At 40.3% G+C, this 26,468-nt stretch overlaps 1 protein-coding gene across 12 annotated transcripts in view; it reads right to left on the bottom strand.

The window, feature by feature from the left end:
• Positions 1-26,468, bottom strand: part of LOC122551995 (prominin-1-A-like) — a 286,450-nt gene that overhangs the window by 102,584 nt on the left and 157,398 nt on the right. For all 12 annotated transcript variants that reach the window (XM_087986625.1, XM_087986630.1, XM_087986686.1 and 9 more), the window contains 3 exons: positions 22,999-23,216; positions 20,848-20,922; positions 743-806 (listed from right to left, as the gene is read on the bottom strand). In XM_087986625.1, the coding sequence (XP_087842751.1) occupies positions 743-806; positions 20,848-20,922; positions 22,999-23,216 (357 nt within the window). The remainder of the gene's footprint in view (positions 1-742; positions 807-20,847; positions 20,923-22,998; positions 23,217-26,468) is intronic.

Raw genomic sequence — 26,468 nt, forward strand, 5'->3', positions numbered from 1 at the left:
AACCTTCCAGCTCAGCAATGTCCCCATGATCTGTCCTACCTGCCTATCTTCCTTTCCACATATCCACTCCACCCTCCTCTCTGACCTATCACCTCCATCCCCACCCCCATTCACCTATTGTACTCTACGCTACTTTCTCCCCACCCCCACTTCCCTCTCATTTATCTCTCCACCCTGGAGGCTTCCTGCCTCTATTCCTGACGAAGGGCTTTTGTCCGAAACGTTGATTTTCCTGCTCCTCGGATGCTGCCTGACCTGCTGTGTTTTTCCAGCACCACTCTAATCTAGACTCTGGTTTCCAGCTTCTGCAGTCCTTGTTTTTACCTATGTTAACATCAATGCAAATTTATTAATTTTCCAGATTCTAAAATTTATTAAAGATAGGTTATTGCAACTTCTGCAAACAGTGTGTCATGAAATTAGAAAACCATGAGTCTGGCATATATAGAAAAGCACACAAAAGCACACTGTCATAGTTTTTACATACTGTACTCAGGTTATGGGTAAACTTATGAAGATGTGCTGAAAAATTAAGGTAGTCATATATAAACTCTGTAAAACTGTTTAGTGCTTACTACTCGAAAAATATTCCAAAACATTGCAGTCTTTAGCATGCGCAAGTTTTTCTTTAGTAAACTATCATTAAGCTATGATTAACATCAGTCATTGATTATTTATGAAAAAAAAAGCTTTTTGTACACGATCAAAAATGCACAGAATTAAATAAATTCTATCATTTTACCTGATGCAAATGATTTGGTTTCATTTTGAAGTACGTCTGGAGTATTGTTAAATGCTGAATATCCCTATAATCATATAAGTAAGTTATTAACACATGAAGCAATAGTGGAAGCAGATTTTTAGTTTGTACTTAGTAGTATTATAAAAAATGATGACATAATTTAAGATTATTGACAAAAAAATCCAGGGGGTAACTATGATTAATTCAGAAAGTTTTTAAAACTTTTCCAAACCAGAATTCCATACCTGGGAGGGTGATGATGGTGGAAACAGATTCAATACAATCTTGGACTAGAGACACCTCTGAGTTTTCCAAGTCACACAACATATAATTTGTAAATATAATGGCCACTCCTTCACTTTTCATGGTACAAACTCTGGAACTCTCTCTAAAGTACTAAAAGAGCACTTTCAGCACAAAAACTGCAATGATTCAAGGCAACAATGCACCATTCCCTCAAGGTGAATTAAAGATGGATAATAAATGCTGGTCTTGCCCGGAATGTCCAAATCCAAAGAATGAATAAGGACAAAATGCACATTCAAAATTCACTTATTTGCTGAAAATAAGAAACCTGAAAGCATTCTGGGGCAAGAGCAGCCAGGGGATTTGGGAGAAGGTTAGTGATAATTAAATAGCGCCTATTCAAGACAGGAGGGATACAGGGAACAGGAAACTATAACACCTGTCAGAGGGAAATTGCTTGAATGCTGTTTAACCTGTTGGAGGTGAAGGGGTTGGTGTTGCACCTTCTGCGATTACATGGCAGGTGTTACAAGGTACACCTTCACCTCCTCCCTGCTCACCATCTAAGGGCCTAAACAGACTTTCCAGGTGAAGCAGCATTGCACCTGTACCTCCTACAATCTTGTGTATTGTATTCACTGCACCTAGTGTGGCCTATTCTACATTGTAGAAACCAAATGCAGACTGGGTGACCACTTTGGGGATGTGTGCGCAAGTAGGACCCCAACTTTCCCCTAGCCATTCATGTTAACACAGCGTCCTGTTCGCATGCCCTCATGTCTGTCTTCACCATGTTGCAGTATTCCACTGAATCACAGCACAAACTGAAAGAACACTATCTCATCTTCAGACTGGGCACTTTGCAGCCTCCTGGACTTTAAATTGTGAACCAACTCCCACTTCTTCCCTTTCTTTTTAGCTTGTTATCATGTCCTTCCCACCCCTTATTCCACTTACTGTACTTTCAAGTCTGGCAGGAGATATACCATTGTTTTACCATTCTCACATTCTGATTACTTAATCCGAACTATCAACATCATTCCTCCATCAGCACCCTACATCCATTACCCCCACCTCTCCCAAACTGTAGCATAAATGCTGCCCCCTCCACACTTCAGTTCTGATGAAGAGTTTTCTAGACTCAAAACATTAGCTTGCTTTCTCGCCATGGATGCGGCCTGACCCGTTGTGATCTCCAGCATTTGTTGTTTTCAGTTCAGATTTCGGCATCTGCAGTAATTTGTTCCCGAGAATCAGAAGGGACTGACAGAATAATGCTGAGAGAATGTATTGCCATGCAGAGGAAGGACATATTTTAAAATTAGGAATTCCCTATTTAACACTGAGATAAGGAGAGATCTTTTCTGTCATAGGGTCATCAGTACATGGAATTCTCTTCCCCTGGAGAACAATGGAGGCTGGGTCATTGAATATATTCAAGACTGAGCTGACTAGATTGGCAAGGGAGTCATGCGTCTGTCTGTGCGTGAGAGAGACAGAGAGAAAGAGGGAGAGGAGAGAGAGAGAGAGAGAGACAGAGAGAGAGGGAGGGATAGATATGGAAAGTGAAGTTCACACCACATCAGATCTACCAGGGTTTTATCAACTGGTTGAGCAGATTCAAGGGGATGAATGATGTACTCTTTTGTTAAAGATTCTTTTATTCTTTTGAAGAGCTGACACAGCATGATGGTTTGAATGATCTCCTGTTAGCTAAGAAGCATATGTGCCATACCTTTTCTGACTGATGGAATGAATGCCTTCCTCAACCTTCAAGGATTTAATTTTCCAAATGAAGCTTTGACAGTTTCAACTCACTTCCTAATGGCTACACGGTCGTACCATAATGTTGAGCATTGTCAGAAGTCACACAACACCAGCTTACAGTTCAACAGGTTTACTTGAAATCACAAGATTTCAGAGCGCTGCAAAAGCTTGTGATTGCAAATAAACCTGTTAGTCTATGACCTGGTGTCACGTGACATCTGACTTTGTCCACCCCAGTCTAACACCGGAACCTCCACATCATGGCTATCATCGACACCATAAACCACTGGCTCAAAATGGAGAGGATCTCCAAGAAGATCGTGCATATCGACACTTCACCTGACAATGGAACAGCACTCTTGTAATCTCAAATAAACCTGTTGGACTGTAAGCTGGTGTCGTCTGACTTCTGACCTTGTCAACCCCAGTCCACCACTGACACCTCCACATCTTAACTGATCATAAATTGGTTACCTTACTCTGATCAGTTAAGCTATTGAATTTCACAAATTATTCATTAAACATAAATAAAATCTACATACATTAAAATACAAAGAAATAATATAGATCATTGGGGTAGAAAGAGAATTTGCCCTGAAGTTGCCCTGGATTCCTTGACATTGATTCTGAACATCAAGTCATACATTTGTAAGGAAACCTTCTGTTGATTACCATATAACATCCTCACTTGATAAGATGAATCAATGCTTGACAAGTTTGAACAACACTTGGAGGAAAGTTTGTGAGAAGATTTGTAGCTCGGGTGCTCGTTGCTGTGGTTCTGTTCGCCGAGCTGGAAGTTTTTGTTGCAAACGTTTCGTCCCCTGTCTAGGTGACATCCTCAGTGCTTGGGAGCCTCCTGTGAAGCGCTTCTGTGGTTTTTCCTCCGGCATTAATAGTGGCCTGTCCCTGCCACTTCCGGTTGTCAGTTTCAGCTGTCCGCTGTAGTGGCCGGTATATTGGGTCCAGGTCGATGTGTTTGTTGATGGAGTTTGTGGATGAATGCCATGCCTCTAGGAATTCCCTGGCTGTTCTCTGTCTGGCTTGCCCTATAATGGTAGTGTTGTCCCAGTCAAATTCATGTTGCTTGTCGTCTACGTGTGTGGCTACTAGGAATAGCTGGTCGTGTCGTTTCGTGGCTAGTTGATGTTCGTGGATGCGGATCGTTAGCTGTCTTCCTGTTTGTCCTATATAGTGTTTTGTGCAGTCCTTGCATGGGATTTTGTACACTACATTAGTTTTGCTCATGCTGGGTATCGGATCCTTCGTTCTGGTGAGTTATTGTCTGAGTGTGGCTGTTGGTTTGTGTGCTGTTATAAGTCCTAGTGATCGCAGTAGTCTGGCTGTCATTTCAGAGATGTTCTTGATGTATGGTAGTGTGGCTAGTCCTTTGGGTTGCGGCATGTCCTCGTTCCGTTGTCTTTCCCTTAGGCATCTGTTGATGAAATTGCGAGGATATCCGTTTTTGAATTTGACTGGGACAACACTACCATTATAGGGCAAGCGAAACAAAGAACAGCCAGGGAATTCATAGAAGCATGGCACTCATCCACAAACTCCATCAACAAACACATCGACCTGGACCCAATATACCGGCCACTACAGCGGACAGCTGAAACTGACAACTGGAAGCGGCAGGGACAGGCCACTATAAATGCCGGAAAAAACACCACAGAAGTGCTTCACAGGAGGCTCCCAAGCACTGAGGATGTCAACTAGACAGGGAACGAAACGTTTGCAACAAACACTTCCAGCTCGGCGAACAGAACCACAGCAACTTGGAGGAAACACTGAGGGTGGCAAGGGCCATACTCTTTGTGAAGGATTTCAATGTCCATCACCAACAGTGACTCAGCAGCAGCATTATTGATTGAGCTGGTCAAGTCCTAAAGGCTATAGCTGCTAGATTCAGTCTGTGGTAGGTGGTGAAGAAACTAACAAGAAGCAATTACATTCTGAACCTCACCCTTACCAATCTGCCGGCTGCAGAAGGATCTGTCTATGATACTATTAGTTAGAAGGACCACCTTTACATTCATAATACTTTACAACTTTTGTGTGATACTAGGTATAATCGCTATGGTCCTACAGACCACTGAGCTGCTCCCTCATTGGTGGCGGTGGTTTAACCTGAGGGTCTTTCGCCTTCGTGGTAACTTCAATTGATGCAGGAATTGAACCCACGCAATTGGCATCATTCTGCATGGAGAACCAACTGTCTAGCTAATTCAGTTAACCAGGCCAATTACCACCACATAGGTTTATTCTTGATCATCACGAAGGTGATGGAAGGCATTATCAACAACACTATCAAACATCGTCTGTGCAGCAATAACGTGCTCAGTGATGCTCAGATTGGGTTCTGCCAGGGGCACTCAGCTCCTAACCTCATTACAGGAGAAAGTGAGGACTGCAGATGCTGGAAATCAGAGCGGAAAAAAGAAGGGCTCATGCCTGAAACATCGATTCTCCTGCTCCTTGGATGCTGCCTGACCTACTGCGCTTTTCCAGCAACACATTTTCAGCTCTAACCTCATTACAACCTTGTTCAAATATGAATTCCTGAGGCGAGAGTGATACTCACTGCATTTGACCAAATGTGGCATCAAGAAACCCTAGAAAAACTGGAATCAATGGGAATCAGGGAGAAAACTCTCTGCCGGTTCGACTTGTACCAGTTCCATAGGAAGATGATTTTGGTTATTGGAGGTCTTAGTTCCAGGACATCTCTGTAAGAACTCCTCAGAATAATGTCGTAGGCTAAACCGGCTTCATTAATGACCTTTCCTTCATCATAAATTCAGAAGTGGGAATTTTCATTGCTTACTGCATAATGTTCAGCATTATTAGTGACTCCTCATATACTGAAGCAGTCCATGACTAAATTCAGCAAGACTTGGACAATACCCAGGTTCAGCCTGCAAAGTGGCAAGTAACATGCATGCCACACAAATGTGAGGTAATGACCATCTCCAATAAAAAACAAACTGCCCATTGAAATTCAATGGCGCTACCATCACTGAATCTCCCAATATCAAAATCTTGGGGGTTACCATTAACCAGAAACTAAAACAGATTAGCCGTATAAATAGCGGCTACAAGAGCAAGTCAGAGCCTCGGAATATTGTATTGAGTAATTTACCTCCTAACTCCCCATAGCTTGTCCACCATCTAAAATGCACAAGTCAAGAGTGTTATAAGAGTCCAATAACAGTCAAGAAGCTTTATGCTACCCAGGATAAAGCAGCCCACTTGATTGGTATCACATCCACAAACATCCACTCCCTCTACCATTGAAACTCAGTAGCAGCACTGTGCACCATCTACAGGATGCACTGCAGAAATTTATCAAAGATTCTTAAACGGCACCTTCTAAACCCATGGCCACTACAAAGGCAGCAGATACTTGGGAATTTCATTGCCTTCAAGATCCCCTCCAAGCCAGTCATCATCCTGACTTGAAAATATATTGCTGCTTCTTCACTGGGTCAATTGGAATTGTTGAAATTTCCTCCCAACAGCATTATGGGTTTATCTACAGCACATGGACCACAGTGGTTCAAGACAGCAGCTCAGTACCACCTTTTCAAGGGCAATAAGTATTGCCCCAGCCTGTGACACCTACATCCCAGTAGAGTGAATAAGAAAAATGTTGAGAGTCACATTGGCTCACACAATGTGGTTGACTGAGTTTGTGAAACAACTCATATTGACTGAGGATGTTGTTTAAATCCGGATGAATGAATTCAATGACAAATCAGATGGGAAAGATTGCATTAAAAGCGAGAAAAAAACAAAAACATTTAAGAGCTCTAATTTTAAATTTAATATTTTAAAAATCTCCAAATATGCAAAAAATCAGTTTCCTCAATATTCTATGTTCATCTCTGTCTGTAACAGTTGTTTTTTTTACTCTTAAACATTTCATTTCTTCTCCCTTTAAAACAAGGCTGTAGTGAGATCCCACAAGCCTTTTGTGAAATTGAATTTCTAACTGATGCAAGATAAACTCTCTGCACAGGAAAAAGAAAGAATGGTTTATTAAAGTGTTTGAACCGGGGATAAATTTTTATACACACATTTTAGCATTTAAAGAAAAAAGATGAGAAAAGGAAAATAAGTTACGACTAAAATAACAAAAAAAATTGCAATCATGAAGGTGTTGCAATAAGATTCTTGAAAATATGTACATACTAAAAAAAATTCTCATAAACTCAGAATTGGTTAACTTCTCAGGCAAATTACAGGGTTCTTCCATGAAATGAAGTTTCAAGAGAGATCATGGCTAGCAGCAGGCTTTAGCTGATCTTGCAGCTGTTTGTTGTTCTGCTGTTAAAAATCAGACTGAGAAAAAATGTATAATTGAAGCTATTCAAAACAGAAGATACAGTCATGTGATATGGTTTCGTGGCTAGTTGATGTTCATGGATGCGAAAACGCCACGACCAGCTATCCTTAGTAGCCACACACGCAGACGACAAGCAACATGAATTCAACTGGGACAACACTACCATTATAGGGCAAGCGAAACAAAGAACAGCCCGGGAATTACTAGAATCATGGCACTCATCCACAAACTCCATCAACAAACACATTGACCTGTACCCAATATACCGGCCACTACAGCGGACAGCTGAAACTGACAACCGGAAGCGGCAGGGACAGGCCACTGTAAGTGACGGAGGAAACACCACAGAAGCGCTTCACAGGAGGCTCCCAAGCACTGAGGATGTCACCTAGACAGGGGACGAAACGTTTGCAACAAAAATTTCCAGCTCGGTGAACAGAACCACAACGGTGATTTTAATGTTTTTTACTAAAATAATTGTGTGTTATAGGAGAAAACTATGGGGTAGTTCGAATCACTTCTACCATGAGTTTCAATTATTTCTTTGTTCAGAATTGGCTCAGATAAACATATTGGGCTAAACTTTATCAAAAATCAACTGTCAATTTTGGGGACTTTCATGTTAGTTTTCTCTCTCAGTTCCAGGAAGTTATCTAATGCAATTCTCTTCTGATCACTTTACTGGATTTATAGTGAAATCTTGTTACAGTTGTACAGGGTGTTGGCGAGGCTGCAGCTGGAATACTGTGGATAGTTTTGGTCCCTGTATTTAACAAAGGATATACTGGCATTGGAGGCTATTCAAAATATGTTCTCTAGACTGATTCCTTGAGTGATAGTGTTAACTTATCAAGAACAGCTAAAGAGATAAGGCCTTCATTCACTGAAGTTTAGAAGAATGGGGGGTGATTTTGTTAGAACAGACAACTTTCTGAGAGGGCATGACAGGGTAAATGCTGACAAGGTACTTGGAATTGGTTAACTTCTCAGGCAAATTAGGGGACATAGTTACAAAATAAGGGGACATATAATTAAAAATGAGAGGGGAGTATCGTGATTATTTAGATTTCTTTATCCCAGAGCGTTATGGAGGCTAGATCACTGCAAATATTTAAAGAGGAGATAGATAGATTTCTGATTTATCAAGGAGTTGAGGGCAATAAAGAGCTAGAATTAAAGAATAGTTGAGGCCTGGGGCAGATCAGCTATGACCTTATAGAATGGTGGAGCAGGCCTGATGGGCTTAACGACCTACACCTGCCCTTATTTCTTATTTTCTTCTGTATGCACCATGCCTCCATGGCACTGCACATGCGCAAATGTGCATAACCAGCAGTGAAAGTGCTTACTGCTGTCAAAACCATCCATAATTCAAAGTCGGCACCATTTGTAAAGCCCAGTTGTGCACCAGCAAAAAATGCTGCCAGCCAAGAATAGCTCTTCGCAGTGGACATAGTGTGAAGGAAACAATAAAGAAATGCTTCTGGTGGAACTGGTGACAGTTCATCACAAATAAGTTCTCACAATTGTAAGTATATTGTCTGTTTAAGATATCAACTGCCACTGTAAGAATAAAACTGCAGAGGCTGCCTATCCTTAGTTCCCTAATATGCTAGAATCATATATGAAAGATTGCTAATCCTTGCCTAAAACCTAGCATAGCATAATACCTTGTTATTGTTGAATAAGGGACAATCGCATGTTGTAAATCCTTCAAACAGTTGATAAGGTTTATTTTTCCCATGTTCAGTACAAGTTAAGAAAAAACAAATAGAAAAGCAGCATTCAAACACCAAACAAATTTACATTCGATGCATGATGACCTTATTCAACTCACATCTTTTGGAAGGGGATGTCAATTAAGTCCTATGTGGCTTGTTGCTTCCTATGCTTCATTACTCTATCCTGCTTATTGTCCTCATCTTCATCCTCAGAAAATTGTTACCACTGTCACCGTTTTTCAGCATCAATCACGTCCCCTCTTAGCCTTCTTCAGTTGTGAACAGCAAAGTGTGCAAGAATTATGCAGTACACTCTGTCTGGAGTGCACTGCAAAGGACCCCTGCCAACACAATCATTGGAACCTCATCTTGGAGAGTCCCAACATCTGTGCCACAATACCTTTCCACGTCAAAGTATAATACCTCCACTGGTTCACCTTTATCCACGCTACATTTACTACTTCAAACTGCAATAAATTGGTTAAACATGAATTTTCTTTCAAAACATTACACTGATTTTGCCTCATTACCTCGAATTTTTCTGTGTCATATTACAATGGGTTGAATCTTACATGTTAATCAACAATTACGCCTTATGGCATCCCTCATATCCAATTTCCACTTCACCTTCCCATACATCATTCAAGGAACAACTCACCACTGCAGATACTCAAGAATTCAATGGCATCCCATCATGCCATCTTTAAAAGCCACTTGTGCATACAGACAAGGCACTGTCAGTCCATAGCTGCCCTGCACATTTCCTGATATTTTGCCTGAACATGACAAATTGGTGAAACCAGTACTCCATTTCACAGGCAAATTCCTGGAGTTTCCAATGGATGGGGTGCTGCTGGTACAGAACTTCCTCCTTCCCCAGGACTATCAGTGGACAATATGAGACCAGACCATGCCAACATGCCAAGTTTGCCACTCAGGTTAAAGAAGTCTCAGACAACTGGTGAAATCCTGACTCTGAAATACTGACAGTCATAGAATCATAGAGATGTATCACATGGAAACAAACCTTTCAGTCCAACTTATCCATGCTGACCAGATATCCTAACGTAATCTAGTCCCATTTGCCAGTACTTGGTCCGTATCCCTAAGACGTTCCTATTCACATATCCATCCAGATGCCGTTTAAATGATGTAATTGTACCAGTCTCCACCACTTCCTCTAGCAGCTCATTCCACACACACCACCACTGTCTGTGTGAAAAAGTTGCCCCTTAGGTCCCTTTTAAACCTTTCCCCTCTCACCCTAAACCTATGCCTTCTAGTTCTGGACTAGCCCACCCCAGGGAAAAGACCTTGTCTATTCACCATATTCCTCATGATTTTATAAACCTCTGTAAGGTCACCCCTCAGCCTTTGATGCTCCAGGGAAAACAGCGCCAGCCTATTCAGCCACTCCCTGTAGCTCAAATCCTCCAACACTGGCAACATTCTTGTAAATCTTTTCTGAACTCTTTCAAGTTTCACAACATCCTTCCGATCAGAGGGAGACCACAATTGCACACAATATTCCAAAAGTGGCCTAAACAACATCCTGTACAGCTGTAACATGACCTCCCAACCTTATACACTCAATGCTCTGACCAATAAAGGAAAGCATACCAAATGCCTTCCTCACTAACCTATCTACCTGTGACTCCACTTTCGAGGAACTATGAACCTGCACTCCAAGGTGTCTCTGTTCAGCAACACTCCCTAGCACCTTACCATTAAGTGTATAAGTCCTGCTCTGATTTGCTTTTCCGAAATGCAGCACTTCACATTCATCAAAATTAAACTCCACCTGCCACTCTTCAGCCCATTGGCCCATCTGATCAAAATCCTGTTATACTCTGAGGTAACCTTTGCTGTCTACTACTCCTCCAATTTTGGTGTCATCTGCGAACTTAATAACGAGACTTCCTATGTTCACATCCAAATTATTTATATAAATGACAAAAAGCAGTGACCCAGCACCGATCCTTGTGGCACTCCACTGGTCATAGGCCTCCAGTCTGAAAGGCAACCCCCCGCCACCAGTCTCTGTCTTCAACCTTTGAGCCAGTTCTGTATCCAAATGGCTAGTTCTCCCTGTGTTCCATTGGATTTAACCTTGCTAACCATGAGGAACCTTGTCGAACGCCTTACTGAAGTCCATATAGACCATGCCCACCGCTCTGTCCTCATCAATCCTCTTTGGTAGTTCTTCAAAAACTCATTCAAGTTAGTGAGATATGATTTCCCACACACAAAGCCATGTTGACTATCCCTAATCAGTCCTTGCCTTTCTAAATACATGTAAATTCCGGCCCTCAGGATTGTTAGCCAACTTCCAGTTGTCCAGCACCACACCTGTGACTATCAATTATACAAATTTCTCAAAGGGGCCCAGCAATCACTTCCCTTGCTTCCCAGGGTTCGAGAGTACACCTGAAGAGGTCCTGGAGATTTATCCACCTTTATGTGTTTTAAGACGTCCAATGCCTCCCCCTCTGTAATATGGACATTTTTCAAGATGTCACCATCTATTTTCCCACATTCTATATCCTCCATGTCCTTCTCCACAGTAAACATTGATGCAAAATACTCATTTAGTATCTCCCCCATCTCCTGTGATTCTACACATAGGCTGCCTTGCTGACCTTTAAGAGCCCCCATTCTCTCCCTGGTTACTCTTTTGTCCTTAATGTATTTAGAGAATCCCTCTGGATTCTCCTTAATCCCATTTGCCAAAGTTATCTCACATCCTCGTTTTGCCCTCCTGATTTCCCTCTTAAGTTTACTCCCATTTCCTTTATACTCGAAGGATTCATTCGATTTCTCCTGTCTATACCTGACATACACATCATTCTTTTTCTTAACCAAAACCTCATTTTCTCTAGTAATCCACCATTCCATACACCTACCAGCCTTGCCTTACACCTTAACAGGAATATATTGTCTCTGGACTCTCATTATCTCATTTTTGAAGCCTTTCCATTTTGCATTCATCCCTTTACGCGTGAACATCTGTCCCTCATCAATTGTTTTGCCTATTACCATCAAAATTGGCCTTCCTCCAAATTAGAACTTCAACTTTTAGATTCGGTCTATCCTTTTCCATCACTAGTTTAAAACTAATGGAATTATGGTCGCTGGCCCCAAAGTGCTCCTCCACTGACACCTCAATCACCTGCCCTGGCTTATTTCCCAAAAGTAGGCCAAGTTTTGTACCTTCACTATTAGGTACACCCATATACTGAATCAGAAAATTTTCTTGTACACACTTAACAAATTCCTCTCCATCTAAACCCTTAACACTATGGCAGTCCCAGTATATGTTTGAAAAGTTAAAATCCTCTACCATAACCACCCTAATATTCTTACAGATAACTGAAATCTCCTAACAAATTTATTTCTCAATTTCCCGCTGACTATTGGGGGGGACGAGGGGGGGGGGTCTATAATACAATCCCAATAATGTGATCATTCTCTTCTTATTTCTCAGTTCCACCCAAATAACCTCCCAGCATGTATTTCCGGGAATACCCTCCATAAGTACAGCCGTAATGCTATCCCTTGTCAAAAATGCCCTTCCTCTCTTGCCCCACGCCCCCGCCAACTTTGTATTCTTCCTACAGCATTTGTATCCTGAAACATTAAGCTGCCAGTCCTGTCCATCCCTGAGCCACGTCTCTGTAATTGCTATAATATCCCTAACCATGCCTTGAGTTCATTTGCCTTCCCTGTTAGGCTTCTTGCATTGAAATAAATGCAGTTTAATTTATCAGTCTTACCTTGTTCTCTGCTTAGTTCCTACCTGCCCTGACTGTTTGACTCACTTCTTTTCCCAACTGTACCAGTCTCAGATTGATGTCTTTCCTCACTGTCTGCCTGGGTCAGACCCACCTCCTCCCCCCACTCCTTACCAGTTTAAATCCTCCCGAGCAGCTCGAGCGAATCTCCCTGCCAGTATATAAGTCCCCTTCCAATTCAGGAGCAATCAGTCCTTCTTTTACAGGTCACTTTTACCCCAAAGAGATTCCAATGATCTAAAAATGTGAATTCTTCTCCCCTGTACCAGCTCCTCACCCACATATTCATCTGCTCTGTCCTCCTATTCCTGCCCTCACTATCTCGTAGCACCAGGTGTAATCCAACTATTACGACACTCGAGGACCAACTTTTTAAATTCCTGCCTAACTTTCTATATCCTTCTTTCAGAATCTCATCCACTTCACTTCCTATGTCTTTACTTCCCATGTGTACAATGATCTCCTGCTGGTCCCTCACCCCTTTGAAAACATATGCACCCTCTCAAAGACATCTTTGATTCTGGCACCAGGAAGGCAACACACCATTCTGATTTCTCGCTGCCAGCCACAGAAATGCCTGTCTTGCCTCTGACTATGGAGTCCCCTATCATAATCGATCGCTTGGAACCTGCCGTACCCTACATTACATTAGAGCCATTATCGGTACCAAAAATATGGCTGTTCAAGCTACATTCCCGCGAGTCCGTCATCCCCAACATTTTCCAAAACAACATACTTCTTTGAAATGGGGATAGCCACAGGAGAATCCTGTACTACCTGTCCCTCTCCTGCCTTTCCTGGAGATAACCCATCTACCTGACTGTATCTGCAGCTTTTTTCCCTTCCTATTACTGCCATCCATTACACCCCCTGCTCCTCTAAATTCCTTATTGCCTCTAATTGTCTCTCCAACAATTCATGTGGTATGACAGTATTCACAACCAATGACACTTCCTGCAGACATAATCATTAGTAATATGGAAACTCTCCCTAAACTCCCACATCCAACAGGAAGAGCACATCATTTTACTAAAGGCCGTCTTTGCCCTTTGACAATCGACAGACCCAGAAAATAGCACCATCTTCTTGCTCTAAGAAAAAAACTGTTCCAGGCTAACTTTGTAATCAAGAAAGATACCACTGTACTCACTATTGTAGATTTACAGCAAGGTTACACTATGTGCATTTGTTCCTGTGCTGTGAACTCTCCCACACAGGTTCCTCCAACATCAGCTGTGAATTTCGTTATTTGTTCATTTTTTCCTAGAAACACTCAGATGTCCACAGATACTTGAATTCAAACAGCAAAGGCAGTAACTGTGCAGATTCACTGCTGTGTCAGACAGCAGTGTCAAGTTTCTTTCCCTGACTACTGCCTTTGTCCATGTCGCTTCTTTTTAATGTGCTGTTGGTTTTGATCTTTTTCCACTCACAGTTCCAAAACAATACAACAGCATATAAAACAGAAACTGCTGCTCCCAGAATTCAACTAAATCACCTCCAACATCCAAAATACCTCAAATAAGGAACACCTCTTACAGCCACAATTTTTTATCAGAATCCAGCCCTGCAAGTAGACCAACGATTCACTTTCAGATTTCTTAGAGGATGGCACTAATATTTATGGACATGAAGTACATGCAGCAAGTCCCCAAGAAGTGTGCCCTGAAATTTGATGACTGGTTTTCAACAAAGAGGTTGTTCAAAGCAAACAGCGAGCTGAGTCTAGAAGGTCCTCACTCCCATTTCCCTATCAAATTTTACAATATCAAGCTAATTTGATGATTTTGGTGATGAAAAGATGAGAGACTGAATATTAATGAAGGCATTTAACAAGCAATAATCAGTTAAATGGTCACTTGCCACTGTCTGACAAAAATATCACATATATGATGGCGCGAGTTGCATCCAACGTCGAGACTGGTCTTGTCAAAATAGTCAACACATCCTGTCACACAACTCGCTACAGCCCATGTCACTCAAACCACCATTTGTTTCCAATTAATGGCTTCTAGCATCTTCCCTATGACAAACATGAACATATCTGGAATGTAGTTTCCTCTTTTAACTCCCTTCTGATTTGAATAAAGGGATTACCTTAGCTATTTTCCAATCTGATGGAACCTTCCCCAAATCTAGGGAATTTTGGATAATTTAAGTCAATACCGTGATTATTCACAAGCCACTTTTTCTAAGTCACTAGATTGAAGGTTATCAGGATCAAGGGTCTTAACAGCCTGCAACACCAATTCGCTCAGTTACAATTCCTCAGAGATCACAGTTTTCATCATTCATCTCATCTATTTCCTAATTTGTAGCTGCTTTTTAGATGTTACTATTCTCACCTATAGGGGAAGAACAATGTAAAATATCTATTCAATTCATCTGTCATCCCCTAATCTGCCTTTATTAGGTAGCAGGACTCTTTATTTATAAACCAACATTCTCTTTGTTAATTATTTTCTTTTTTTAAATATCGCTAGAATTTCTTACTTTTGTTTTATGTTTCTAACTACCTTTCTGCTGTACTCAGATTTTTCCCTCATTTATCTTTTAGTCTTTCTTAGCAGTCTAAACCTTTAATCTACAACCCATCTTTCCATAACTGGATTTTTTTTAGTTTGATACTGTCTTGAACTCTTAGTTAATCACAGATGATAGGCTTTCCCATTGGAAGTTTTCTTTCACTTTGCTATCTATTTTGCTTATTCTGAAATATTACCTTAAATGTCTGCTACTGTATTTCTAATTTGCCATTTCACTTCAACTAGCTCTGCCTTCATGCCCTCATAATTCCTCTTATTTCAGTTTAAAATATGAGAGTTGGCCCATTCTTCTCTCTCTCTCTCTCTCTCTCTCTCTCTCGAGCTCAATATAAACTTCAAACATGTTATAAAGCAACCTTGGGCTTCCTTCACCCTGGCCTTATTAATTAATCCTATTTCATTGAACAATATATTAAATGATATAGCTTGCTGGTTTGTTCACTCCAGAATGTGCCGTTCTTAGACACTATCCTAAAAACATTCTGCAAATTCCTCACCTGGGCCATGTTTGCACATCTGATTTTTCCAGTCTACGTGCAGAATAAGATCCCTCTCATTACTTCTCATTTTATGCTCCCTGACACATCAGGGTTACAGTTACGGTGGAGGGAGGAGGGTAATAAACAAATCTCACAAGTGATTTTTTTTGTCTTTACTATTTCTAATCTTTTCCCAAACTGTTCCCACATTCTGGATTCTAGAACATGGGTCATCCCTCCATAGTACGAATACCCTGATTAAATAACACTGCCACCCTTCCACCTTTCCTACCTTCCTGTGCTCCCTAAATGGCTATATCCTTCAATTATCAGATCCCAATCCATGTTATCCTGTAGCTATGTCTTTGTAATGCAACCACCAGGAGGCCATCACAACAATTAGGATAGGGTTTTTAAATTTGGTCAGTGGTCAGAGACAGGTTGGTAAGACTATGAATGAGGCAGAAAAGAAGATCCGAAGGGCAGGAGTGTCAGCTGAAAACATCCAATATATTTGAGCTTCTCTCTGGCTGTTTGGATGAGAGTAGGACTGCAGACTGCAAATTGACCATGGCACTATAGTAGTGGAAGACATTCAAGTGGCGGGAGCAACAGGAACATAAGCTTAGTAAATGATATTATAGCGGGGGAGTGGGGTGTGCTTGATACTGTTCTTGGCATTTCTCTTGAAGTTGACAAGCAATGAAAATCATATGCATAGTTTCATGATTTGTTGGAAGACACACTGTCTTTGAGGAAGTATTTTCTCAGAGACTAGAAGAAGTGGCTAGTGAGAACTTGGGCAATGACCTTCCTAGCGATAGAGAGTAGGGAGAGTCCTTAGTAGTTTCTACAGTCCACTTTGTTTCCTTTCTTGAACATAGTGGTGATGGTAACATCCCTGAGATCAGCAGGGATTTATTATTTGCCCTGGATTTATTATTTGCACCAGATTAGGGCAACACAGTGGCTTAGTGGTTAGCACTGCTGCCTCACAGCATCAGGATCCCAGGTTTGATTCCAGCCTTGGGCCACTATCTGTGTGGAGTTTGCACATTCTTCCTGTGTCTGCATGGGTTTCCTCTGATTGCTCCGGTTTTCTCCCACAGTCCAAAGATGTGCAGGTCAGGTGAATTAGCCATGGTAAATTGCCCATATCGTTAGATCCATTAGTCAAAGAGAAATGGGTCTGGGCAGGTTACTCTTCGGAGGGTCAGTGTGGACTTGTTGGGCTGAAGGGCCTGTTTCCAAGTTGTAGGGAATCTAATCTAATCTACCTTTTCAAGAACAGATGGTGGAGATTACAGGTAAGATCTGCACCTCCAAGTTTGAAAATCTCTGCTGGAATGCTTTCTGTTCCTTTGATTTTTCCCATTCTCCATATGTCATTCTATCACACTAGGTAGGTGTCCAAGCTAATCTTCGATGGGAAGTTGAAGGATTTCTTCAAACATGCTCATGTGGATGACTACATCAAGGTTTATGCGTTCTTTGAAATGTTCTTTCCATCAGAAGCTGATATTTTCTCTGTTCGCAAAAGGGTTCCGTCCTTACTTCGCACCAGTTTGAGGTCAAGGGTGTCAGGTCTGTATATTGCAATGGTAGCATAGAAGAAACCTGACATGTCATACTTATCACCAAAGCACTGCAACTCCTTGGCATTCTCAATTCACCATTGGTTCTTGACTTTTGTCTTGTTCTTCTTTGTAATACTGCCTTTGCTGTTTGATGGATTATCCTTGTTACCTTACTAGTGATGATGTTTATATAAGAAGAAATATTGGATGCTTGTGATTAACGGGTAACAAAAATCATTGGTGACTTTAATCTACAATGTAAACTGAAAAATTCAAATTGGCAGTAGTAGCCCAGATGAGAAATTCATAGAATGTTTTTAACATACATTCTTAGAGCAGTGTGTTTTGAAACAGGTTATATTAGACTTGATACTGTGTAATGTAACAGCATTAATTAACAACCTGAGAGGTAAGACATACTAATGTAGCAATGACCATAACCAACTTACTTATTTAGTTTGAAAGAGAAAAGATTGGGACTATGATTTGCATTTTGAGGCAAAAAAAGGACAACTGTGTGGGCAAGAAAGTGGAGTCAGCTAAAGTGAACTGAAATAGGAGGCTTGGAAGTAAATCAATAGGTACAGTCTATAGATTTTAAGAAGGTATATCAAAATATTCAGTATAAGTCTATTCTCACTATGAAAAAAAAATTGATAGGAAGGTCCCACCATCTGTGCTTAAGTAAACATATTAGTGAATGCACAAAACTTAAAGAAAAAACATATAATTGCGTGAATGAGTGGCAGATTTTATGATTCATCAGGATAAAAAGAACAGCAGTGAGTGCCCAAGAGGCTAATCAGCAAGAAAGAAATTAGAGTAGGAGAGGAAGCTAGCTAGGAATGTAAAAATGTGTTACAAAAGTTTCTACAGAAAATGATAAGACTACATAAAGTATTCTAGAGTGAGAATTCAGAGTTAATAGTAAATAATAAGGAAATGGCAAATCATATGAACAAACATTTTGCTTCTGCCTTCACTGGAAAGGATACAAAATGCATTTCAGTAATAACTGTAAATCAGGAGGTGGAAGGGTGTGTCGAACTTTGTGAAATTACAATCACAAGTGGTACTAAGCAAACTGATTGTGGTGCAGTTGCCAAATCTCCCGGTCTCGCTAAACCTGAACCTTGGGTTTTAAAAGAGGTTGTTCTTTTAATTTCCCGAATTATCTCTACTACCCTTCTTAAACAAAGGAACAACAGTGATCATTCTCTAGTCCTCTGTATCTTCTCATGTGATGAAAGAGAATTCAAAGATTTTGTACAAGGTACCAAGATTTCCAAAGACACAAAGATTTCCATAGTTCATACCTAATATTCTATTTGATAACCTTTCTCCAACATATAATTAAGAAGGTAAGTGGATTGCTATCCTTCATAACAAGAGGAATTAAACATAAAAACGGGGATGTTATGCTTGAATTTTGTTGGAGCTGCACCCATCCAAGCAACTGGGGCGTATTCCACCACATTCCTGACTTGTGCCTTGTAATGTTGGACAGATTTTTGGGAAGTCAGGAGGAGAGTTATTCGCCACAGAAATCCTACTCTTTCCTTGCCATAGTATGCAGATGGTTAGTTAGTTTAGTTTCTGGTCAATCGCAACCTGATGGTAACAATATTGACAGTAGAGGATTCACTTAAGGTGACGCTATTAAATGTCAAGGGAGAATAGTTAGACTTCCTTTTGGACTTGGACATTGCCTGACATTTGAATAGCATGAATGTTACTTGCCACTTTATCTTAGGTGTCCTGAATGTCCAGAACATTGGGCTAACAGTGAACATTTCCATTTCTAAAGAAAGGAACGTCATTGATGAAGTAGTCAAAGATAGTGCGATACAGGAACTACTGCAGTTTTATTCTGGGACTGAGATTATTAACTTCCTAGAAATAAAACTAACTTCCCCTTTATGCTAGGTGCCACTCAAATCAGTACAGAGTTTTCTACTGAGTTCTTCTAGTGTTGCTGAGCTCTGAGATGCCATAGTCTGTCAAAAGCTTCCTGAAGAAGGGCTCATGCCTGAAATGTCGATTCTCCTGCTCCTTGGATGCTGCCTAACCTGCTGCGCTTTTCCAGCAACACATTTTCAGCTCTGTCAAAAGCTGTCTTGGTATTAAGGGTAGTCACTTTTACTTGGAATTCAGCTCTTTTGTCTATGTTTGGACCATGTGCCATTTGATGATATTGCTGACAACCCTTTCTATCATTAGGTTATAGTCCAACAGGTTTAATTGGAAGCACACTAGCTTCCTTCATCAGGTGATTGTGGAGGGCTCGATCGTAACACAGAATTTATAGCAAATATTTGCAGTGTTGTGTGATTTTTAACTTTGTACACTCCAGTCCAACACCGGCATCTCCAAATCATGCTTTCTATCATTGTATTGATGATTAATAGGGCATATACTTTGTTACTCAAATGACCAAACCTTCAACATAAATTATTCAAAACATACTTCCATAAATGAACTGCTATTTACATTTCCACCTAAATGTAGCAACTAAAATACAAGATGCAATTTTATCTTCCAACCAATATAGTTGATTTCAAATTAAAGTAATATAATGAAAGTAATTTAAAAATAGTATTATATACAATATATAATCAGCTGTTTTGGATTTTATACTAATATTCAAGGGAGATGACCGGTCACAAGAAAAACCTGTAACACGATCACATTCTGTTGTTACACAGTTTCTCAAAATACAAACTAAATGTTAAGACATTGATCAAATGATATATTACACTATTTGATTCCATCCATCTACACTCGATTGAATCCTTTAATCACTAGGATTAGACATATTGGGGTAGATTTGTTCAGTTGGTTTGACAGATGGTTTGTAATGCAGAGTGATGCCAATAGTGGATTCAATTCCCACATTATCTGAGTTACCATGAAGGACTCTCCTTCTCAACCTCTCGTCTTGCCTGAGGCTTGGTGACCCTCAGGTTAAACCACCCCCGAGAGAGCAGCGCAATAGTCCAGCAGGTTTACGGTGACTTTATTAGGTATTTGAATACTCCATCTCGCTTCTGTTTCATTTTTCATTCATCCAGCAATTGAAGTATTCAAATAACATAGTTTAACAGCTTTTTATCGGGCTATATTTCACACCTTCCTAAGAATACTAAACACAGCGACATATTATATACATTTAACACATGCACAAGTACATGGAGCTTAGATTTCAATGCCTGCAGATTTCAACATCACAAACTGTCTTTCACTAATCCCGACTTGTTGCTATTACTTTGATATCTCTGTCATTTGTGCTTTTTTGTAAATGTTTTCCTCTGCCAATCAGGACTGTTTCCAAATTCATGTGCAGCAAGTTTCCTTGAAGAAATGGCAAGTCACCTGAGAGGACTATTGTTCATCTTCACAACAAAAACGTAAAAAAGCAATACATAATTTTTGTAATATAAGATTGGTCTTCAGGACATTAAATCTGGCTCAAAATAGAGATTACTTAATTGACAGAATCTGTCATATAGAATGCAAGTGGTATTAATCAACATTTCAGATAGTATCAAAAGTAACAGCACAATACTGTGGAAAACATGACATAATGTAATGGCAATTTTAAAAGTTATAAGTGAAAAGAGCATTGTTTACCTTCTGAATCAAGTCTTCATAATCAATTTTCTGCACATCATTCACTTTCTTGAGTTCAGAATCAACATCTTTTAACTGAAGTGTTGAAAAACAAATGTTCAGGTGGCTTATAAAAGGCCTAGTTGTTGCAATTGTATGGCAGCAAAACTGTCAGAGCTTGCCGTGAGTACAACTGTAAAACCAATAGCTACTTCTAGTTTTTGCACAGACACGGTTAAATGTGAAAATCTAGAAACTGCCATTGAAAGGTGCAACAGTGCAGACACAGCTGATGGTGATGCTTTGAAAGTGTTCAAATTGATGGGCACTTTTATGTGTATACTATTAATCTCGCTGTAAAAACAATTGAAAAAGTTATACATCACCGAATGAGGGTTAACTATATTTTTAATGGCTTATTACATTTCCAATTACAGCTGAACAATCTCTCTCACACCGAAAAGCTAATGTGGAATCTCAATTTTTTCCATTAGGATGAAGAAATTAATTCAACAGATTCTAAGAATGATTTTAGTTATTTAATATTTCAGCTTCTCCCCGAGCATGAGCACCATTGAATCTTTATTTTGCTGTCTTGTAATGTAATTTAGAAAAACTGAAGAATAGCGAATGTTTTTACTTTGAATAATTCTCACAGATAGCAAATCACAATGTAACTGTTGCTTCAACTAGTTGATTACTTCACTCTTTATGGGAGTTAGAATACTTTGAGCTAGCCCTGGAGTCAAATCATAATTTTAAAAGTTAAACCCATGCCTTAGCAATTTTTGTCATAAACTTCATAGTAAATACTGTCGCTTTGGCACCAATACAACAGTCACTCCAATTGATGCTATATAATCAGAAAGCCCAATAAAATGCTGTGGAGAAAGATAATTCAATTGTTTCATTTCCATTTAAAAAACAACTGTTCATAATATTTTGTAATGCAAACATTCTGGACCAAATTAAAATTAATTTTAAACAATACTCAGTGTTGCCAACTGTAATTTCATTACAATTTGGATTAAGATGGAGAATATTATATAGACTACAGCAACTTTCATCCTTAAATAGACCGTAGGTGCTCACTTCTAATTCCAATGATTTGTGTTGCTCATTTGTTTTCCTTCACTTCATGAACTGAATTTGGAGATTAAGAATGTAATATATAAAAAAAGTAATTTTCAGCAACATTTATAAAAATTATTTCCAGGAGTCACAACACTATAATTGATTTTCTCAGTTTGGAACTTCTGATAAGTCGTTTTGTTTATGTCAAGTTAATAAATGTCCAAACTACAAAAAGTATGACTCTGAACTCTTAAATAGTATAAACAACGTAAAAAGGCAAATTAAGTTATAAACTACAATATGAATAAGTTATTGGGTGGTGATGCCTTACTTGACATGATTTTGGTTTAACATAGGTAAATTAATAGGGCTTATAATCTCATTGAGAAACGTGAAATTAATTTCAACATTGTTTTCTTTGTGATGCACAGTCCCTCTAATTTCTGACCTATCAACTTACAGCCCCACATTGTCAGCTTTTAACAGACGCCAAACTGTTTGTAATCGAACTTCATTATTAAATATTATTTGGGCTTTGGAACAAAGACTTAAGAATCAGGCAGTCTTTATCTTGCTGTGTGACTTTTCTGTGAACATGTTGGTCAATCAAGATGAGATTGTGATTCAGCATTTTACAAAGCACTTGTGGGAATAAAGTTCCCATCATCTGTGTTGTGAGTGTCTGTAGACTCACCATCTCAATGCTGATTGGCCTGAGCATGCAGGAAGCCAATACATCATGGAATGAGCGGTGAATTTAAGTTAAAATAACAGCTGCTTTTCTGCTGTAAGGAGGATCTAAACTCGCATTTTCACAAATCTGGAGCTTTTTAAAGGAATGTAGGTGGTGAGGTGTGAAAAACACTTTTATATTTTGTTCAGGTTTGCCCTGGAGCTCAGGTTTGCTTCCAAAATTATTTTATATTAATTCTGCAATGTTAAATGTAATGTTTCTGCTAAGGAAGACCTTACAGAACACAATTCCAGTTTTAATATTGGTTCCTTTAGAAACCTATATTTTACCAAAAGCCATAAATTTCAGGAATGCAAACACAACTTTAAGCAAGGACTTAATGTACTCTATAAATTATGCCTTACCTGACTAAAGTTTGCATTAATATTGAGATAGCCCAGTGAATCCCTTATGTTGTCACAGTGTGCAACAGCATCAGGTACTTTACAAGCTGCATCATTCAATGTGTTGTTGAGACTTGTTCGCACATCAGTCAAGTTTGCCTGAAGTTTGCGAGTTGCATTATCTAATGTTCGACGTGAGGCTGCCACCTTTTCTAAAACTTCCTTGGTATTTTTGATGGCTGAAGATATAAAGGATTAATCAAAAATTCTCATTTGCTATTCAATACAAACCTTATTTTGGATGTCAGCTGGTTGGATAGAATTCAGCACATTTCAACTTTGCATTCAGCAAATCCTTCTCAGATTGAAAATAATATGGAGGTTGTACTTATTTGAAGTTATTTCAAAAATTCAAAGTAACCTTCTTTACTGCACATATTCAACAAATAATTAAGACTAATTATTTGTATCACTCTTTTTGCCTTTGTCTCAGCTCATCTATTACTCAAACTCCAGTGTAATTTAACCTCTAAGCTTGATAATTCAATTGATCTTCTAGTCAACCTCTTATTTTCTACTTGCCATAAACTGGAACTCATCCAAAACTCTGCTTCTCATAGCCTCATTTGCATCAAATCCTGTGAAACATCACTCTTGTGCTTCATGACTACTGTGACACCCACTCTGCAAACACCCTGATCTTAAAATTCTTATCTTTCTCTTCAAAAGCTTCCATGGCCTCACTGCTCTCTGTCTCGGCAAACTCTTCTATCCTGCAATGCTTATATTTTTAAATTATTCATTCACAGGATATGGGAATCGCCGGCTGGGCAGGCACTCATTGCCCATCCCTTGTTGCTTGAGAAGGTGATGATGAACAAGCTTCTTGAACCACAGCAGTCCATTTGGTGTAGGTAAATTCACAATGCTATTAGGAAGACAGTTCCAGGATTTTGACCCAATGACCATGGGGAATAGTGATATATTTCCAAGTCTAGATGGTGAACTAGAAGGGAACTTTAGAATTAGACTTTGCTGTCACGTGTACTCAAGTACAGGGATAAAAGAGAACAGTGAAAAGTGTACAAAGTCAGCATTACTGGTGCTATCTTAGGTACATATGTACCTAGGTACAAAATCTTAGATACAACGTAGAAAAAACAAAGTTACAAATTCAATATTACAGTCTTTCTTAAACGCTTTGCTATGCTGAACTTGCAATCCCCATAACAGTTGTATTTCCTCTGCGCTGGGCTCCTTTACCACGATAGGCTTGCTCTCCCCATGGTGACTCGATCTCTTTTGCCCTGGGCTCCTCTACCACAATGGGCTTGCTCTCCCCATGGTGGCTCGATCTCCTCCCCACTCAACGTCACCACAAATGCAATGAGACCCTTGGCTGCCTGTTCACGCTACTGCCTTGGGCTGCCTGTTCTTGCTGCCTCCTTTGATTGCCTGTTCTTGCCACCACCACAGATACCGAGGGGCCTCCCGAGCCGTCACAATGGCTCAATCTCCTCCGCACTACATAAACACGCTCTCCACAGAAGGTAAGTAAGTTAACTTGCAGGTGGTGAGTTCCCAAGTATCATAGAAACACAGAAATGTAGAAGATATGAGTAAGAGAAAACCATTTGCCCCCTCAAGCTCGCTCCATCATTCAACATGAGTATGGCTGATTATCAAGCTCAATACCCTAATCCCACCTGCCCCATATGTTCCTTGATCACTGTAGCACTAGAGTGATATCCACCTCTTTCTTGAGAATTATTAGCTGCCCTTGTCCATCTAGATGGTAGTCATTGTGGATTTGGAAGGTGCTGTCTAATGAGCTTTGGTGAACTTCTGCATCTTGGAGATGGTGCACACTGCTGCTAATGAGTATCGGTGGTGGAGGACTGATGGTTTGTGAAAGTGGTGTCAATCAAGCAAACTCGTTTGACCTGGATGGTGATGAGACTCATGAGTATTGTCGTAGCTGCACTCCTTCAGGTAATTGGGGAATAGAATCACAGAATCCCTACAGTACAGAAAGAGGCCATTCAGTCCAAGATGTCTACACTCCCCCTCTGAAGAGCATCCACCCAAGGCCCGTCCCCTATCCCAAAATCCTGCATTTCACTCGGGTAATCCATCTATTCAGCACATACTTGGAGATGATGGATAATTTAGCGTGGCCAATCTAGCCAATTTGCACATCTTTGGACTACGGAGGAAACCGGCGCAACCAGAGGAAACCTGCACAGATGCAGGGAGAACATGCAAACTCCATATAGACAGTCACCCCGGCTGCAATCGATACCTGGCCCCGGTGCCTTGAGGCCAAGATTGTGGAGCTTACAGTCAAAACGTCGATTCTCCTGCTCCTCAGATGTTGCCTGATCAGCTTTGCTTTTGCAGCACCACACTCTTCAATTTTGATGTCCAGCATCTGCAGTCCTCAATTTCACCTCCCAGGTGCTGTTGGGCTAACCACTGAACCACTAATGCTGTATTTCAACACATTCTTGACTATGTCTTGTAGACAGGCTTCGGACATTCAAAGTGAGTTACCAACTGCAAGATTCCTAGCCTCTGACATGCTCTTGTAGCCGTAGTGCCTGTTATGACTACTTCAGTTCAGTTTCTGATCAATAGCAACCCTCAGGATGTTGCTGGTGGGAGATTCAATGATGGTTGTGGAATTGAACATCAAGATTTTCTCTTGTTGCAGATGATGTTTGTCTGACACCTTTGTGGCTCAAACGTTATTTGCCACTTTTCAGATCAAGCCTGGAAATTGGCCAGGTCTTGCTGCATCTGGGCATGGACTGAGGAATCACGAATTGTGCTGAACTTTGTGTAGTAATCAGTGAATATCCCCTCTTCTGATTTTATGATGGAGGGGTGGTCATCAATGAAGCAATTGAAGATGGGTGGACAAAGGTCATTACCCTGAAGAACTCCTGTTGAGATGTCTTCGAGCTGAAATGACTGACGTCCAACCACAGCCAAGATCTTTTTTTCTGCTCGGTATGACTCCAATCAACAGAGAAGTTTCTCCTGATTCTCACCGATTCCATCGGAAGTCAGATGACACCAGGTTAAAGTCAAACAGATTTATTTGAAATCACACTTTGAATTTTCACCTGATGAAGGGGCAACACTCCGAAAGCTTATGATTTCAAATAAATTTGTTGGACTATAATGGTATCATCTGATTTCTGACCTTGTCCACCCCAGTCCAATACAAGCACCTCCACATCATTCCCATTGGTTTCAGTATTGCTAGAACTCCTTGATGTCACACACGATGAAATGTGGCTTTGGTGTCAAGGACAGTTCATCTCACCTCACCTCTGGAATTCAGCTCTTTTGTCCATGTTTGAACCAAGGCTGTAATGAGGTCATCAGTTGAGTAGCCCTGGCAGAACTCAAACTGGGCATCACTGAGCAGGTTACTGAAAGGACCTGCTTAATAGCACTGTTGATGACACCTTCTATCACTTTGC

This window comes from Chiloscyllium plagiosum, unplaced genomic scaffold (genome assembly GCF_037043375.1).
Source record: "Chiloscyllium plagiosum isolate Xiang-an unplaced genomic scaffold, Cpla_swu_hap1 HiC_scaffold_1, whole genome shotgun sequence".
Taxonomy (NCBI): domain Eukaryota; kingdom Metazoa; phylum Chordata; class Chondrichthyes; order Orectolobiformes; family Hemiscylliidae; genus Chiloscyllium; species Chiloscyllium plagiosum.